Genomic DNA, 19,585 nt, shown 5'->3' with positions numbered 1-19,585 from the left:
TTCTGTTGGGGGCTTCAGAACAACTTTTTATTTTAAAGTTTTTTTGTATGAAAACTTAGGTTTTTCAATGAAACTGATTCACATTTTTGCCCCTAAGTAGTACTTTAGAAATTCAAATATTACCAAAAGTGATAATCTGATAGACAATTTCATTGTGTATAACTTTGTAGAAAACTACATCGCGATCTAAAATCACCAGAGGAAACTATTAAATGTGTATCAAAGTTTCTAGATTCGCACGGGGCCTATTGGTAAAGAAGCCTTATTCCAAAAACATTTTCATTTGTAAAAAAATGGATTGCCTTATTTTAACAGTGTGCTTAGAAGAACCTGAATTCCAGCAAAGTCCCACCTTTAAGCGGAAAAAACATAATTCCAGATTCCACCGTTTTATGCGCACTAATGATATTTTAGGAGCAAGGAGATATAGACAACAGTAGATAAAATTGGAACGAAATTAAGACTCTTTTGAAAGATGCTGGGTAATGTAGCAAAATGAAATCGTATTTTTCTGTCACAGATATATTTGTTTCTTCTTTTTTATTTCTTCACTCATGCTGGAGTATGCTTGATATGATCTTGAATCAAGCTTTTTGCTCGTTGGCATCTTGTGGGATATATTTAGCCTAAATTTTAACTTTATATTTGATCAAACTCGATTAGATATTCAGTCATTTGATTTGATTTCGATTGAGAATCCTGATTGATAGTTTCATGAAGGATAGAAAAATAATTTGATGAGATTTATGTTCAGGTTTGTTAACTTTTGGGAATCGTTGCACATTGAACAGAAATCGCAATAGTAAATGAGAAATAAAGGTTTTGTCTATTGTACGAAGATAGATCTCAATATAAAAGTAGATATAGAAAGTATCACCTTTACCCGAAAGTGTTGCTGTTAATGTCTCTTGATATGTTGTTTTTGCTCTTATCCTGTATTATCAGGGAAATCTTCAATAAACAGACGTCTTACTTTGAGAATTTACTGAATGTATGGTCCAGCATGATATTTTCTTGTTCGTTTTCTTTTGTGATCCGTGTTCAACGAGTAACGACTCCGGAATTTCTTCTTAAAGGAAATTATGAAACTTGGTTTTGTTCTTTTTTCTAAGATTGTGTGAGGTGTGTTCGATTTGGAAATAAAATTTGAGGACAAGCAAAAGTCTGCATCTATAAATTCTGATGAAATCAATCTACCCCAAAAGATGACAAACATGGATCCAAAACTCGAAGAGCTTTTTTCTCTTTCAATCATCTTTCTTTTAATGTTGATAAAGACAAACAGGATTCTCAACCCAAAATTGCAATAAAATCCGTCGTTTATTACAATGACTCGAACTGTCTTCTCTGGTTCATTCAAATATAAAGCTTTGAATTTAAGCCAACTGTATTTTACCAGGCAGGATAGGATCAGGAAGAAGGTTGATTGTAGTTTACATTAGCTATCTCCTAGATCGAGAAAAGAAATGAAAAAGGCATAATAAAATCCGTCACTACATTAATCAACCTCTTGAAAAGGTATAAGATTATCGAATAAATTTTGTCAACACTTTTCCACACCTCCTTGTTCAAAATGTGTCATTTTCGTCCAAGACTCGGAGGAATCTGAAAATATATTTTTTCTGCTGAGAATGGGACTTTGTATACATTGAAATTTATCTGAATTCACTGTTCATTTAAACCCAGATTTTTTGTAAGTCCTTGTTATTCAACTTCTTAATCCATAGGCCCTGCGTACACCTAAAAACTGATAAAATTTTAATAACTTCCTCGGGTGATTTTACATTGATTTATAGCATTCTATGAAATTGTACACAATGAAATTGTTCATCAGATTCTCACTTTGAGTATTTTTTGAATGTCTATAGTACCAATTAGTAGCAGAAATGCGAATTAATTTCATTAAAAAACTTAAGTTTTCAATAAAAAACTTTAAAATAAAAAGTTGCTCTAGACTCCCCGACAGAATATTTTAATTTTACTTTCAAATGAAAGGGATAAGTCCATTCTTTCATATCCCGAAGTTTTACAGATGCCGATTTTTTTTGAATAAAGTTGTTCGACAAAGACACCGTGTTTTCGTGACGCTGTTCGAAATCAGATTTTAGTTTTACACCTTGCCCCAGCCCCATATAGTAGAGTAACGCATTTTCAATGCTAAAAACATTACTGGTCATGGAAAATGGATTGTTTACAATAACGTCAATCAAAAACGTTCATGGTCTAAGCTTGACGAACCACCACAAACCACCTCCAAAGTTGAAATTCATCAAAATACGATTATACTTTCAATTTGGTGGGATTGGAAAGGTGTGCTATTTTTCGAGCTGTTTACAAGGAACCAAACGATCAATTCGAATATGTACTATCAACAACTGGACAAATTAAATACAGCAATCAAAGAAAAACAACCAGAATTGGTGACTCGTAAAGGAGTACTTTTTCACCACGACAACGCTCGACCTCATACAAGTTTGGTCACTCGCCAAAAAATATTGGAGCTTGGTTGGGGAATGATGTTACATTCACCATATAGTGCCGATTTTGCACCATCAGATTAATATTTGTTTCGATCATTGCAGAAAAGCTTGAATGGTAAAACTTTTACTGAAGATGAAACTGTTTAATCGCACTTGATTAAGTTTTTTTGCTGATAAAGACCAGAAGTTTTATGAACAAGCTACCAGAAAGATGGTAAAAGGTCATCGAACAAAATGAAAATATATAATCAGGCATTGCATTTATCGCTCATATGAGTAAATGCGCCCGGATAGTTTGCTACTGCGACAATAAAAACTCACATTTTCACACGAAAAGTTATTGGCACTCACACAACTTCTCCGGATAAATACAATGTGTTATTTCTCCGGATATATAAAACAGCCGGAGAATGAGTGAATGAGTTTTTCACGGTATCTTTTCTTCGCTCGCTGCTTTCCTGCTGTTATTCCAAAACACGAAAAAACAAGTCTATCATTTTTCTTTGCCGCTTTTCTTTGTAATTAAGTGTATTTTTTAAAGTTTTTATTGATTTCCACGAAATTAAAATTTTATCACCTTCTCCGGTGAGAAGGAAAAAGTCAAATAAATTTTATCCGGAAAATCATTCTCATGCTATTTGTGGAGACGGAGAATTTTGCGACTCATCTTATCTCGGAAAAGTTGAACATCGGATAAGCTTCTTTTCGCGTGAGTGAGAGAGAATTACAATGCCTGTATATAATTGATTAAAGGTTATTATATATATTTTAATAAAGTGTTTTATTTGACAATAAAAACCGGAACCAATTCTCAGACAACCCGATAGTTTGTTGTGCGAAACCCTGTCAAAGGCCTTTGCAAAGTCGATCAACAAAAGAATGGCTACTCCTCGTTTGTCAATAGTTTGAGTAATATTGTCATGCACTTTGGGATCATCCATAAATGACGTAGAATTATATGGGAGAGGGGGTTTTGCATTTTGTGATGATGTGTGATGACGGGTGGGGGGTAGGGGGTCATATCAGGCTACGTAGCTTTTTTAAAGGGAAATAACTAACATCGTTTTTCATTTAAAAAAAAAATTACGGAGACAGAGGGGAGAGAGTTACCGTCAAGCTACGTAATTACCAGGGGGTGTATTTAGAGGTTTGTGACGAAATGCTACGATGGGGGAGGGGACGTTAAAAATTACTCAAAAAATGCTACGTCATTTATGGATGGTTCCTTTCAATAGAGAGTAGCGAAACCCAGATTATAATGGATCAAAAGCTGCATTTGATCTACAAAACTCACGCCGCTTTACAAAAACCTTGTGTTGAGAAAGCTAATTGGGCATTAATTTCTTATATTTGTACACGCAAAATCCGATGGGTATGGGTAAGATTCCATTGTCTTTTCGGTGACAGACCACGCAATTGCGCATTGCGTTGCGTTGCGTTGCGTTGTGACGATGATTTTGGCGGATTGCACACTGACTTCATCATGTTTGACTGCTGATTATCTAATAAGAGTTGCTTAGGAAGTGGTAAGTAGGAATTCATACCAATCCGAACCATATTAAAACCTCAACAGCATGATAGCCATCATTGCCGGCCGCCCCCATCTCCATCGTTCACGGGGAAGGATAAAGGATAAGGTAGACGGGAAGTGTTGATGGTCCACCTACTTAACGGAAGGACGACGATTCATCAGACTCTTCCATAGGTGTCGCGGAGTTGGTGGTTTGGAAGGGTATCAGGTCTAGGATTCGCTCCAAGCAAACGATGCGACCTGTAAAGCATATTTTATTAGGTAGTTGTTTAGTTAGTCTTCGAGTGCACGATCACTTGAAAAAGAGATGACCTTGTTTAGTTTTTGGTTATTTTTAAACTCTGGGCAGCCGGCTACCGAGAGTATACTATGTTCCCTAAACAAAAACAATTTGAACTCCACACAGCCGATCGTGGGAGTATTGCCTGGAAAAGCTAATCTTATCTGCGTAATGGGCCGGATCACTATTTATTGCAACAGTATTTGGACAGAACTCGCTACTTCTTCTCTACGATATATTTATTGGCTTGAAAACTACCAAGTGACAGCATATTATACTGGCAAAAATAGCGCGAGATGTTATAAATCAAGGAAAGTATTTCTTATTTTCCATATCGGATTGTTTGTGGAATACAAGTATACGAGCGATAATAACGAACACTGAAGGGAAATATAAAGGATTGTTAACCTGATGCACGGGCTTGTTAGCAATAACGGAGCTTTAAATTAGGTTCATAAAAACAGACGCGGAGAATTTTCAATACGTATTGACCCGTGTTCATAGATACTAGTTAGATTAGTCGTATTGGGGCTAATTTCCGATCAACTTTCATTTTTACGGCAATGTTTTCTCGACTAGATCTGTTCGCACCCTCTCATTCTGTTCGCACCCTCTCATTCTGCGGTCTAAGGACCAAATGTCATCAATAGACTTAGACTCGCGTGGAGGCATGAGATAGGAAACTTGTAAGAATTTTGCTATCCCACCGTTTGACTACCAGAATGGATGGGAGAACAGTAATACTAGCAAATACCGACTACCATAAGAGCGGTGCAAATTTGAACGAGTGACGTAGAGTACTGTACTGAAAAAAGGACCAGGAGTGCGATTTTACGAAGTGTTAGCTTCCGATGGCCCTACATTTTCTGACAAAGTGAAGTTCTTGAATGTTGAGATTTTTATTACTGTTTAGAAAAGCAAAAGTATCATAAAGCTAGTGTCAGGCCTTCATGAGACCTCAAGAAGTCACTTTTGGAGGTATTCGTAAATGTAGATTTGTCGGTAGACGGTTCCAAATATAATAGAAAAATACCTAATTTAACACAACTACAGATCACTTGGAACATAAAAAGCTTTTTGTGAAATTCGACAGCTCCATCTTAGGCCAATTCAATAAATTTCCTACATGAAAGTTTCCATTTTTTAAAAACGGTTTTTAAACCAAAGCTTTGGAAGTTAAACCTTGGCGTGGAAGTGCCGGTATATTAATATATTCTGTTACTTAGTGTAGAATTAGATTTCGTCATTTACGGCTAATATACAACCGCCAGAAGAAACTTAAAACGTTGGTACACAATCAAGAAAGGCGAATCAGAAAAGGTAAGTATATGTCAGTGATTCACTAAATACAGACTGGAAGAGGGTAATATGGAAAACCTTAAGGTCCGTCCAGATTAAGTCTTCGGTACGGAGCAAAACCTCGGCCTAGGAACTCCTAGCATGTTGTTAGTCGCCTCTTACGACATGGGAGCAGTTCCCAGAGGTTCTATTCTTGGTTGAAATAGTGCAAAAAGATTTCAGCCCGCCGGACACCACACGGCTTCAGACCACGCAATTGCGCATTGCGGTATTAAACTCATATTCCCGCAAAGGTAGTAAACGGTGGGATGACGAATTTCGGTTGCTGTTCATGTATGTATATCACACAACCAAGCACTTTTTGGGTATGTCGTCGCTGTTGTGCTATTTTATGACAAGCGCCATTTCGCACATTTCGAGAAAAACGATTTTTAAAGTTTGAGATTGTATATCTTGAAACTTATAAATGGTATAAACAATTCAAAGAAGACAATTGATGCGTCTATCTATTCTGTATTGTTCTCTCAAACATTACGAAGATCGGTTGACTATGTAACTATAAATCTAAACAAAAGTCGCACTCACACGTGTCATAGGTGTATGATGACTAAATTTGTGTGACGTGTCATAATCGTGTATGGAAAATTTTCATAGAAAAAAAGCATCAATTATTAACTTTTATCCATATCTTTGGCTCCATTTGGTCGATAAGCAATCGGTAAGATGTATTTTGAAGGAAATGAGTCAGGAAATCTAGAAAAAATAGTTTTTTTGGTTACTGTGTTGCCAAACATGCTATTTTTCCAGTTTGAAACTAAAACGACATTTTTCTCACACTGGGTGTATTTTTGTTTTGAAAATGATTATCCCATTGTGTTTCTCAGATAGTTTTACACATAAAAACATCTTATACATCAAGATAACTTGAGCCAATCCCCAGACACAGTCATTTCAAACAAAAAAATCAAACATTTCTCAGTACGTTTCTCGCAGAAAATCCCGACATATACAACTATGAATGTTTGGAGGTAAAAATTTCCCAAAATGTTATCACAGCTGCTTGAATTTGTAGTTCTTGGTCACTAACAGTCAGTTAAAGTCTCTGTGGCCACATTGGCTACTATCAACGGTTCCGGAATCCCTGGCGAATGTGTCCAAATTCAGAATAACAGCAATACCGAATTCTCAGTGATGACTGGTCCGATTTGACCAAACTTAGTCTCAAATGGACGGTGTTGCGTCCACATAAACTGTTATTAAATTTATTATCTCGATCCGACTTCCGGTTGCGGAGTTACCGGTTATGTAGTGTGGTCACAGAGAAAACTCCTATTCAAACCAATACCGCCATGAATGCAAAAAGAATTTTTCGCTAAAATCGGAGCCAAACATCTTGCATTTGCAGTTGTAGGTTCCTGACGGCCGATCGACATCTTGTTGGCCACATTGACTGCCAAGTGCCCGGAAAAATGGCCATCTTTAAAAAACTCACATCGGTTTCTCGGAGATAATTGGCCGATTTTCACAAACTTAGTCTCAAACAAAAGGTAAATTATTTCTATAGACTGCCATGAAATTTCGTACGGATCGGTTATATGGTTCTGCAAATATAGAATGAATCGTCCGGTCACATAAGAAATTTCCATATAAGCCGGAACTAAAATTTTTATTTCCAAGGGGGGACCTCATGAAATTCCAGAAATTGAATTCGTATTTCTGATTCCAAATGACCTTAAAATTCAGGAAGCTTAGTTTCAAATGAACGGTATTACGCTGCCATAAGCTGCTATTATTTTTTTAGTTGATCGGGCTTTCAATTCCGGAGTTAAGGGGGTGGAGAGTACGGTCACACTGTAAATTCTCTTATAAACTGGTAACACCACGGTGTCCGAGTGATGTAATACATATTCAATTAAGTTCAACATTACTTGGATTTTCGAGTCTAGATCACTAATGACCTATCAAAGTAGCTATGACGGTTCGTAATCTCGCTAAGTTCCTAACCGATTTTTACAAGCTTAATTTAGAATGAAAGATATAATACTTCCATTGACTGCTATTGAATTTCATTCAGTATTGACTTTTGGTTCCGGAGTTACAGGTTGGTAATGGCGGTCACATAGGAATCCCTCATATAAACCGGTATAATCGTAAAACCTCATAGGTTAAACATTCATTGAAATGAACATTGAATTACTTCGATTCGCTGATGATCAAAGCCAGCGATGATGGTGAATAGGGCATTGCAAAAAAAAATTCTCAAGAGAAAATTCTCAAAAGCCACCCCTCTCATATTGTGACAAATGTCAAAGTAAGCTCAGATGCGAAATTTCATATCATTTGGACAATTCTAGACTCCCGCCCACTTCGCTTGAAATTTTTGAATTTGGTACGATAGGAAAATATGGAGGAAAAAATTATTGAATGCTATAACTTTTGAAGTAGCAATCAGAAAATCACAATTTGTTACATCTTTTCAAAGAAAATAACCTTAGTATTTGAATGGAGATATTCCTGTTTCATGAAAAATACGGGAAAGTGGGGTACTGGGTCATTTTGGACCCAAAATCCCTTATTTTAAATAATTTTTCTGCTCTTCTTGCAACCCCCATATCGAAATCAAAAACGTAGTCCTACGTCAAAAAGTTTCAAATGGGTAATTCACAAACAACGGCCCATATTTTCGAGATAGAGATTTTTAGTCTTCAGTAAAGATAAAAACGAGCTCTTCAACATTTCTGAAGGATCTATCTTGTTTTTCTTTCATTCAAAAACATGTTGCGAATATCTCAATTCGATGAGGTTTAGTCACTTTAACCATACCATCAGAATGACGATCTCAGATTGTCATAAAACATCTTGATTGTTATATCTACGCTTTGCCGTTTCTGGCGAAAATGCGATTGTGCAGTGGCGGAAATCTCAAATCCGCTATTTCTCTGCGAATTCACCGAAACCAACACTCAGTTTCAACGCCTCCTTTATTCATTCACCATCAAGCTGACAGCAGTTTCAAGCAGAATTGCATGCGCTCTGTATAGAAGAAATATAAAATTCCTAAAACTCATCTATCAACCAAAGGATTGGTTTATTATTTGTGGACAAATTGAAGATAGAAGTTTGTTATTCTATTGTTTTGTCCGACACTGTATATGACAAAGTTTAATTTCATTGTAATCGGATAGCCATTCTGTATGACAATTTTATTACAACGTTTTTGCATTAAATACAATCTTACAGCCTTGATTAATGGAGTGTCGGTTTTGAAAGCCATTATTTCTGGTACCGTACCAATGGTACGTAAATAAATTTATAACCGTAATTAAACCCACAAACCAAGTTTTGACGAGCACGTAATATTTTCTTGCAGCACCTCACGAGCCCGCCACGTACTACCACTGAACGCATAATTTCTGATTTAATTATAATCTAATAATTAAAAACTATCAGTAGTTACTAGTATCTATAGCCTACAGCTCGTGCAAACATATTTTATTGCTACATAGTTTTCAATCTTTTTCTCTCTTATTTTGCTAATCGCAGCTACACCGAACTCGAGACGGTTCCCCGCAACCAAACCGTGCAGGTACTCACCAGGGAATGGTGCCTGGAGATACCACCCCGCTGCACGTCCTACCGGCCCGAGATCAAGGAAGTCTACGTGAAACAGGTTCGTACGTACCGTTTCGATTCGAACTGCGGACACTTGTTGAGTATTGGGTATTAGCAAATGAAATGCAATTTATTTAAATTTTCAGGTTTCTTCGAATTAGCTCACATATATTTCGTTCAATAACTACTACATTGCATTCTAGTGTTTTTGTTCAATTTATGTAAAGTGTATTACTGTCTATTCGATTCCCAATTTTTTAGCACTAATCAATTTTGCGCACAGTTTTCTCTGAACGGATCAGGAGATTCTAAAGCGACTTATCAATACTTTTGCAAGTCAGAGTCACTGCAAGGCATAAAATATAATATTATCTCCAAGGAACATTAAAAACGGAATAAAAACTCATACAGAAAAAGTGAAAGTAGCCTGGGTGACATTAATATTTTGCCTACAACTTGGTTATAGAAGAGGAAACTCAATAACTTATTGAAGAGTAGTGAGAGATCCTTCACCAAACATAAGTTCAGTATTAATGTTATACATTCTTAGGATATTGAAGTTGATAGTATACGGAATTCGAATCACAACAGTACAAATTCGCATCCATGTCCGTGTCAGCCGAGCGCAGATTAATAGTAGATCAGTAGGTTTTCTGGGTGTTAAATGCAAAAGAAAAACAGTTAACCGTCGGTTAAGGGCTACAAAACAAGTTGAATCCAGCTGTGCGAACACGCGAATCAAGGCTTCGAATAGCGCCACTTCAGCACAATCCCAGGACTCTCAAATCGCTCGCAGCGAATGAGTTATGTAATCGGAGGTGTGGACATGCGGACGGGTGATACAGTACGAGAACCGGGTGCCTCACGGCACCACAGTTGAGATTGAAAACGGTAGCGAGTTTTAGGACAGACGTCAAAACGCCTCCGTTTGCATGTGATATCCGCTGTTTAAATGAAAATTTATGATTGCTTATCAGGGTGTCAACATATTCCAGCTTTTTTTGCACGGTCTTCATTTTAATGGGAGGAGTGATTTGTCAGTTGTTTGGAAAATGGTAGTCTTTTTTAGATGACATAATTTATTCTTCATTTCTTTCGACGGATTCAGTGTGAATGTTGGCAAGGGGAAAGCAACACTAAAATGCAAGACATGACAATTTTATTTGTAAGCGTAGCAACTTTTTCTATACAAATTCAACGAATGCGTAAAATAAAGAAACGACGTAAATGGAAAACAACTATAATTAATAATTATTCAGCGAATATTGAAATTATCATAAATTGTCTATATTAGTAGGCTTTACGACTTTTTTATAGTCCATACAAAATTTAGTATGCGCATGGTATGGTATGTACGATCTTTTCTCCCAAACTACTTGCAAGATCGTGCCAAATGATTTAACTTTACATCGGTGGTCACGAATTTGGTTTAAAATAATTTGAATAAGACACATAATATATGCAGTTCAAGGCCAAACTGATAAGTTATGAAACAGTAGCAAAGCTCTTGAAATATTTAATATGCAATTCAACGAGCATCTGTCTGATGGAAAAAATGTGATAAATCGCTTTCAACTTTTTTTCGGGCGTCCGACAACAATCGGCTTCCGGTTCGTTATCATGTTGGCCAAAATATTTATACATGTATTATTGTTTTGTACGCTTTCAGCTATACTCATTGGGGAACGTAAACTAAGAATCTTCGAATCAAAAACTTTTAACCTGGGTTAGCATAGTAGCAAACGATGATAATTGAAGAAAACGTTTGGAACGCTTCAACCGTATGAATACATATTCAGCTCACAAGTGGATGAACTACTCGGAGAACAAAGAACGGAAGCTTCTTATGCCGTCTTTTTGATTGTCTGAAACCTCAGGGAGGAGCGAGCATTATGTATCGTTTCTGTAAGAATTGTTCAATACTAAATTCTGTGTGCTGTTCAATGTTTTTTATAAAAATCGCTTAGATCCAAAGTGACTGAAAAGCTGAAGCTAAGGAATTGAATCAAGAAAAATTTATTTTAGGTTTTGTTAATTTATAGTACCTACGACGAAGTTGTAGGTCGGGCAATTATAAGCATATCTTCCGCAGATACGAATTTTGTAGGTCCAACAAATTTTGAAGTATGGAGCATTTTTTAAAACATAATCTGCAAGATAAATTTTTACCCACAACATGCTCAATTTTAATCTAATTGTGCTTAATTGTTCAGTGAAGAAACTCACTATGTAATTTTAATCTATTGAGTTGAATTGAATATAGCTTGGCCTCTAATCAATTGACAGCATAAACACGCTTCGCATTTGAGTACCGTAAATGAATTGCGGCAAGTTTTGGCAACCAAAATTGCATTAGATAGAAATATGCTGATGAATGATGTGCAATTGGATAAAAACAAATAAGCTTTGGGTAAAAATTATCATGAGGATCATATTTTTAATTAAAGCACTGCACGTCGAAACGTATAGGACCTACAAAGTTTACATCTTCAGAAGATATGTTTATAATAAAATGACCTACAACTTTCTCTAAGAAACTATATTTTTAGCCAGTTTTCAAGAAAGTTGAAAACAGCGCAGCTCTTAATTTCTATCTAGTTTGATGCAATCAAATATAGCCCTAGGTGTTATACAATACCTTTTCTGAAAATACTTCAATTCGAAAAATAATAATTGCCGCCATGTTTTTTTTTTTCATTTTCCGACCACTGTGTTCTCTTTTTTCTCTTGATCCAATATCTCTCGGCGTAGAAACATGATACTTTCATTGGACTTTTCGAAAAAATACGCTCAACAATATACATTCGTGCAAGAAACATAGCCAGAAAATAGTGGCGCTCATCTTCAGAAACGACTGTTCGGGCCGAAACGTCATTGTACAACGCAGTCCAACTAACATCGGTTTTACATCGAGTTCGCTGCTCCAGTTGAGCTGCAACCCTTCTAGATGGCGACTTCATAGTCTACTTTTTATAAAACCTTTGAAAAGCAACGAGAAATCTCAAGTTTTCATAAGACACAACGTGGGGTTACCTCTTTTTGGACGCCAACTGTAGAATTTCTAGTCATTTTACTTGAATTAAGCTGTTTAAAATCATAAATTTAATCTATGCTTTATTCTTTTGTCAAAGATACTTTGCGATTTTGGGTCAACAATTTGAAAACAACCATGATTTTGCGATTTTTCCATGCAAATTATAAAAATTACTCAACATTATTTTAAAGAAGCGTCTTTGCTTCAATAAAATTTTAGAGAAAGCATTCAATTACGCATCCCTATTCCCCGACCTATTTATCCTCCAATGCGAGCAAGTTTCTAATTTGGAAAACAATAATAACTCTGCCATTTTCCAACCGGTTTTGATCATAAATAGGTCGTTGGATGGGGAATTAAATATTCCCCCTAATTTTCTATTTAAACAAAGACGTTTTATAATAAAAATGAAGACCAATTTTCATATTTTTAATGAAAAAAAAATCGCAAAACAATGGATACTTTCACCTTGTTGACTCAAAACCGCATAGTACTTTTAACAAAAGTATTTTGTAGCACCGTGTCATTAGTTTGGGCTTTATTCGGCGAAAGTAAACAACAAAATAAAGCGTAAATTAGTAGGGAATGTATGCAAATCTGGCGACAGTTAAGTTTTATTGTTATGACCGTCAACTCCCATTTCGGTAAAGTGGCAGAATAATATTTTGAATTAGGTACGTGATTCACTTGAACAAGTGGCAGTTCAATTGATGAGCATTGAAGGAGTGATGCATAAGGACATTGTATAACTTCAACATGAAAGCTATCAACGAATATAGCGCGTGCTGTTGAAATCCGTGTTCAACAGTTGGTAATACTTGTTACTAGCTTCCACCTGAATCAAAACTGACGAGAAGAAACTCAGTAGTGAGATCCGTCGTGTATATGTCGATCGAAACACTTGTCAGTTTCTACTGTGTCAATTTGGTTGGCTATTTTCGGTAAATTTTAAGACTAAGAAAAACGAAAGCAATGGGATTGGAAGACGGATAGGTATTCTAGAGCGAATCAGTTATAAGCTTAGAACGGAAAACTAGGACTATGCAGGCTCATATGGACATGATCGAAAGGAAATGTGAAGAATCCTTTGCCTTCCGCTGGTAGGAGTTGGCCTTTCCACCCAAGTCTACCGCATGTTCGTTGATAGAACATAACTCATCATCATGTTTACTACCGACGCCGGCGTCCATATGAACCTGTCTAGTCCTAGTTTTCCGTTCTAAGTGTATAACTGATTCGAACTAGAATACCTATCCGTCGTTCAATTTCATAGCTTTCATTTGTCTTAGTCTTAAAATTCAACTAAAATAGCCAACAAAATCAATACAGTAGAAACTGACAAATGTTTCGATTGACATACGTCTCAACTAACGAAGGTGTCGGGTCTAGATGAGGTACAGTTTGAGTCGGGGACGCACCACCAATACAAGAAGCGACTGAACGCACTGTCCCAGATTCCAGATCAAATGCAACAACCAATTCTGAAAGCGATTGAGTCGGAATCGGTTGTTGCATTTGAGTTGGAAGCCATACTGACTCCATTCAGAAATCCGAACCAGTTCCGGAATGAGTTTAACTGGGGTACTGCGCAAATCATCACGTACTCCGAAGCCATGAAACGTTTTAGCCCATGAGCTTAAATTAAAATACAGCTACAAAAAGAATTTCAAAACATCTGGATTTGTTGATTTTATTTAAAATAAAAGAAATTGTCAGGGCATTCCCTCTTTTGACATCGTAGATGTTGGACGTTCTTAGTTGACTGATACGAGTTCGATAGTGTTTGCCAGTGATTTTCTCGGATACCACACTGCTGATTATTTTAAAAAATAATAACACAAATAATTCATTGACATCATTCAGATAGGAGAATAAGAAAGTGGCAAATTATGTGAAAAATTAGGAAACCATGGAAATGTTGAATAAAAGTGTATTTTCAGCAGCTGCGTCTGGTTTTGTACTTGCGAATAACTTCTTCGGTGGCCTCGTCGTCCCCAGAGTATGGAATGGAAGTTGTGCGTTTCAGCTCACCTGGTTGCTTAGCTGTAGGACGACCACGTTTGCGCTTCGGAATAACACCTTAAAATATTATATTATTAACTTACGCGAAATATCTGACGCGCTTTTATTGATGAGGGACTTTCCCTTTACTTGAGCACGTGATGTTTAGAACGGAACCTTAAATTGTTTAGAAGCTGATCGAATACTGGCACCATCTTGAACAGATGCATTTCTGTTCTTTATGTTCTCTTCACTTCGTTTCAGCATTTTTCGCACAAATATACGCACCGTTTTCTGCCCACAAATTTTCATTATAGTAGTTACTTATAGTGCCCTCTCAAACGGCTGTCTTATCATGCCTCCAAGCGTATGTTTCATGTTGAAGTCTGTATTCTTTCAATATCAAAACTATCGAAAAACCAACACCAAACTCGTGTTCAGCATTAATTTTTACATCAGAACAACTCACTTGACATTTTTTTTACGTTGATTAAATGTACTGTACTAGAAATGGGCGAATGAAACACGAATCGACCAAAAGAATCGACTATTCAGAAATAATGAATGAAACGCGATTCTTTTTTAAAGAACTGCGATTCACTGAAATATTGACTAATTGTTATGAGCCCAATGAGATTCGACAAGAACTGAATGCATCGATTTGCCAGTTTGCCAAGATTATGTATCTTTAGGACGAATGAAACGAAATGAATGACAAACATTGAACACTGTTTGTTTACACGAAATAAAACATCAACATAATGGTAAAAGGTATGCTTCAATCACCCGAAGGTGAAGCAAAGCCCTCTCATGCTTTCCAAATTGGCACAGCTACTGCTAGATGGAGCATTTGAAAAGATTTTGACAACATCACGTCTAAATGGGAAGTCTCGTCAAATCCAACGGTTGCAGTTATATTGGAGACTATCAAATAATATCAAATAATATCAAATAATAAATGAATTGAGTCCATTATTAATAATGGAACTATGATAGAAAATTACTTCAAATATGTGTAACACGAAAGCGTTTCTTAAAGCCCTGGATTTTTTCTCGTCTTTTTGCCTTTCTCATATAAAGATAGGCTATGCAATCACTGTAAAAATCGACCTTTTAACCGAGGCCCGGAGGGCCGAGTGTCATACACCATTCGATTCAGTTCGTCGAGATCGGCAAATGTCTGTGTGTGTATGTATGTGTGTGTCATTTAAACTCACACAATTTTCTCAGAGATGGCTGAACAGATTTTCGCAAACTTAGTTTCATCTGAAAGGTATAACGCTCCCATAAGCTGCTATTGAATTTTTAGTTGATCCGACTTCCGGTTCCGGAGTTACGGGTTGAAGAGTGCGGTCACACAGCAAATTCCCATATAAACTGGTACCACCATGATGTTCAAATGATGTAAAACATATTAAAATTGATGTAACATTATTCTAGTTTGCGGGTCTGGATCACTAATGATCAATTAAAGCAGCTTTGACCACATTGGCCACTTATGACGGTTCGTGACGCTCCCGGGAACCCGCCAAGTTCCTAAGCCAATATCACACCCATTCCCCAACGAATTCTCTACCGATTTTTACAAACTTGATTTCAAATGAAAGATACAGTAATACCGTTGACTGCAGCTGAATTTCATTCGGTTCTGACTCTTGCTTCTGGAGTTACAGGGGTGTTAGTAAGGATACACTGGAATTTCCCATATAAATCGGTACAATCGTAATACCTCAGAGGCTAAAAACTATTGAAATGGTCACCAAATTACTTCTAATCGCAGATCTAGATCACTGATTGCCAATCAAACATTCTTTGAATATATTGTCCACTATCGACGATTCCGGAAGTCCGGAATTCCGGGAATATTTCACAATTAAAGTCACATCGGTTCTTCGGCGATGATTGAACCGATTTTCTCAAACCAATTCTCAAATGGAAGGCAAAATATGCAGTTGAGTATTGCGTCGCCGCCCCTCCCCCCCGCCTTGCCTTTTAGGGGCGGGCATACTGTAGTTGGTAAATCCATTTCCTTGAACAAAGCTCACCTGGGTTCGATTCCGAACCCTGCACATAGGGTTAGAGATTTTTCTAAAGAGGCGAATGACCCTAAGGTTAAAACCTCTATAATCGAAACAAAAAAGGTCTCCTTTGTAAGCACTATGGCATTGCAAAAAAGCATCCCTTTTAAAGTTCTCAAAGGCCCCCCTTCGGATTGTGATTGTGGGGATATTAATGTTGATAAGAAAAACACTAAAGTTGTCCTCGGTTCTTCCTCCTTCAAGATTCAGAATAATTCGTTAATTAACTTATTCATTAAATGAATAATTTAATTGTCCCCTAATTTTGAAACATCTTCAATCCCAACTCTGCGCAGTAGGCCTGGCTCTTTAAATATTTGAGACATATAATATGCTTCAAATATTAATGTTGACAAGAAAAACACTAAACACTTTTCCGGAATACTTTTCAATACTGGCTGTGTAAGGGTAAGCATCTGTCGCTTCTCATTTGCATGGGGGAAGGAGAGAGACTTCAGTCTTCTTGGTATGTAGTCTTCGCTCAAATGCTAAATTTCACATCATTTTCATTTCGACAATTTTTGACCTCCACCCATTTCGAATTAAGTTTCTGTCATTGACACTATAGAAAAATATGAGGGAGAAAATAACATTAAATGCTATGACTTTTGATGTAGCATTCAGAAAATTTCAGCTGATACCTTTTTGAAGAAAACATTCTTATCAGCCCCCGATTTTGTCTACCCCCGATTTTGTGTACTCCCGATTTTATCAGCTTTTTGACCCGATTTTGTTAGGCTCATATGAAAATTTCTAGTTGGAAGTTTGATGGGCGCTAGCAGACGAACCAAGTTGAATTCAAGAAAATACTTTCTTGAGCATATTTTTCGTATCCTAGAGATCCAAAATATGCGAACTAAACAATCAAAAAGGCTTTTGAGGCTATATCTAGGGACTAACGATTTTTTCAATCATTGCTTATAAAATGACATTTGATCTAGAAACCACATTTTTTACAGAATTTTCAAGTTATAGAATTTAATGTATTTTTCATGTACCCGAATACAGGCTATGAAATGAAAAAAAAAACATTTTAAATAATTTTTTTTTTGTTTTTTTTTGCGATTGAAAACGTTTCAGAATGCCACCAAAACACGTAAAATAGAATACTGCTGTGAAGGATATGAGGAGACCATCACTAACAACAGTACCGTTGTCGATCGAATCTGTCGGCCGATTTGCCGCGGTGGCTGTGGGCGAGGAACCTGCCAGGCACCCAACATTTGCACCTGCGAGCATGGTTTCACCGGGAAACACTGTACACAGCGTAAATTCACCGTCCAATACTCCAAACTATTGATTAAATCAAAGCATGCTTTATTCCAGGTTGCCGAAACGGGACTTGGGGTGATAGCTGTAAAAGTCGGTGCCATTGCCAGAACCATTCGGTTTGCGATGTAAAAACGGGTCACTGCCGCTGTTCGGACGGTTGGATTGGGCATCAGTTAAGACGATTCGCATAAACAAAATGATTGCAAATATCTAATTTTATATATTTTTTTAAATTTTCAGTTGTGAATCTCCCTGTCCAGCTGGACACTACGGAACTCTTTGCAAGAACCGTTGCAACTGTAGCACATCCAGATGTGACCACATATCCGGTGCGTGTCTGATTGACGACGGCCACGTGATGTTCGAGAACATCACACGGGTAGTGGAAAGTAACTGGTCCGCCGAAAGTACCGAGCGGATATTCGTAGAACAATGGGTTAAAGTGAACACAACCGCTAGTCCCAGCACAGAACCAGCAATCGTCACGACGGAGCTCAATGAGCCGTTTCCGAGCAACGCTACTTACGCTCAATCATATCAGGAATATTTGCCAGCAAATACCAGTGTTAGCTATGTACCCATTGAGGACTTAACGTCTACGACTGAAGCGGCCAGAAACGATACCGTTTACGAAATTGTAGCCTCGACGACCAAAGTAGAAATTACGTTTATTGATACCTCCCTTAACCGGGTTGATTCTCCGGCCAAAGGGGGAAAGGGAAATGATGCAAATAGTACCGAGATTGTCTATGTAGAATCGGATAATCGATCTGATTTAGTAGAGATTATTAACGGAAAAGAATCCACAGGCGAAGAAGTAGAACAGGAAGAAGTTAATAACAAACAGGCGATTGCTACCATATCATGTCTGCTGCTGACATTAGCTTTGCTTCTTTCCGTTGTGGCTTACATGAAAAACATTAATCGAAAGACTATGAAGAAGCAACAGCAGCAGCAAAAGCAGGCTGCGATATGCACGGATGACGAGAAAGGACCTGATAGTCCTAGGATACTGGAACCACTTCCAGATCTACCACGGGTAATATACACAAAAGTGAAATCAAAAAGTCAGCGTATTGGAAATACTCAGCTTGGTATAACAATAATATGATCAAACTGAAAGTTAAAGTAATTTGTTTTTTTTTAGAACACTACGATGTTCCAGCCAACAACTCATCGGTGAATAAATCTTCTCCGTACAATTACAACTTTACCCTTACTAGCAGCAAGCTGCCACAGGTGATCCCACCACGAAAGTACAGCCTGGAGCATATTTACGATGAGATTCAATATCCACCCTTTGAGGAGATGAACGCTTCCGCGGAAAATGACGGCGATCACTTTTCGAAGTCGATTCTCACCGACTCCAAAATGACACCGGTGAAAGTGATTGATGAGATTAAAGGAAAATAATAAATAATGTTGTATATGTTATTGTCGTAAGGTTTACTGATGCTTCGGATTGAACAATTCAAAGCACAAGAGAATTCCTTGATCCTTTAGGTTACGGGCACAGAGCGGGACGAAATTAAACAAACATGTACACTAACTACCTGACAAAGATCCGAAAGTTTTCGTAGCTTGTGAGTAACAAATTCTTTGACATTTTCGGACTCATATCCGGCAAAAAAGTCATTGTTTGAACGCTAGTGAATCTTGTGCTTTATTCAACTTATCGACAGTGGTAAAACTGGTTCTGGACCAACGAAGTCAGTCGCAGTGCGCGGTCTAGCCAATTCGTCCGCCCATTCCAGTAATACCAGAATGACCGGATACCCATTGAAGGCAAATTGCATTTGAAATGCTAAATTTTTCTATTTGAGTTCGGCATGCGATTACTAATTTCGATCTCGAATGTGCCAAACTAAGTGCTTTCAAGGCAGCCTGACTGTCAGAGCGAAAACAGATTCTTTTACCGAAAATTCCCTGTTGAAGTGCCGATTGTACGCCACACAGAACCGTGATGATTTTTACTTGGAATACGGTATAGTAACTACC

The 19,585-nt window shown here is 37.3% G+C and overlaps 1 protein-coding gene across 1 annotated transcript; it reads left to right on the top strand.

Annotated features, from left to right (window-relative positions):
• The first annotated feature begins 6,604 nt into the window (after window positions 1-6,604).
• On the top strand, window positions 6,605-19,148 carry LOC131679433 (uncharacterized). Its single transcript, XM_058960163.1, has 6 exons — window positions 6,605-6,618; window positions 9,134-9,260; window positions 17,396-17,582; window positions 17,642-17,759; window positions 17,828-18,681; window positions 18,735-19,148. The coding sequence occupies exons 1-6, from the start codon at window positions 6,605-6,607 to the stop codon at window positions 18,998-19,000; spliced, it is 1,566 nt and encodes a 521-aa protein (XP_058816146.1). The 3' UTR covers window positions 19,001-19,148.
• Window positions 19,149-19,585: the final 437 nt, after the last annotated feature.

This window comes from Topomyia yanbarensis, chromosome 2, assembly GCF_030247195.1.
Source record: "Topomyia yanbarensis strain Yona2022 chromosome 2, ASM3024719v1, whole genome shotgun sequence".
In the NCBI taxonomy this organism is placed as follows: domain Eukaryota; kingdom Metazoa; phylum Arthropoda; class Insecta; order Diptera; family Culicidae; genus Topomyia; species Topomyia yanbarensis.
The sequence above is the reverse complement of the archived record's forward strand: the minus strand, read 5'-3'. Positions and strand labels throughout refer to the sequence as shown.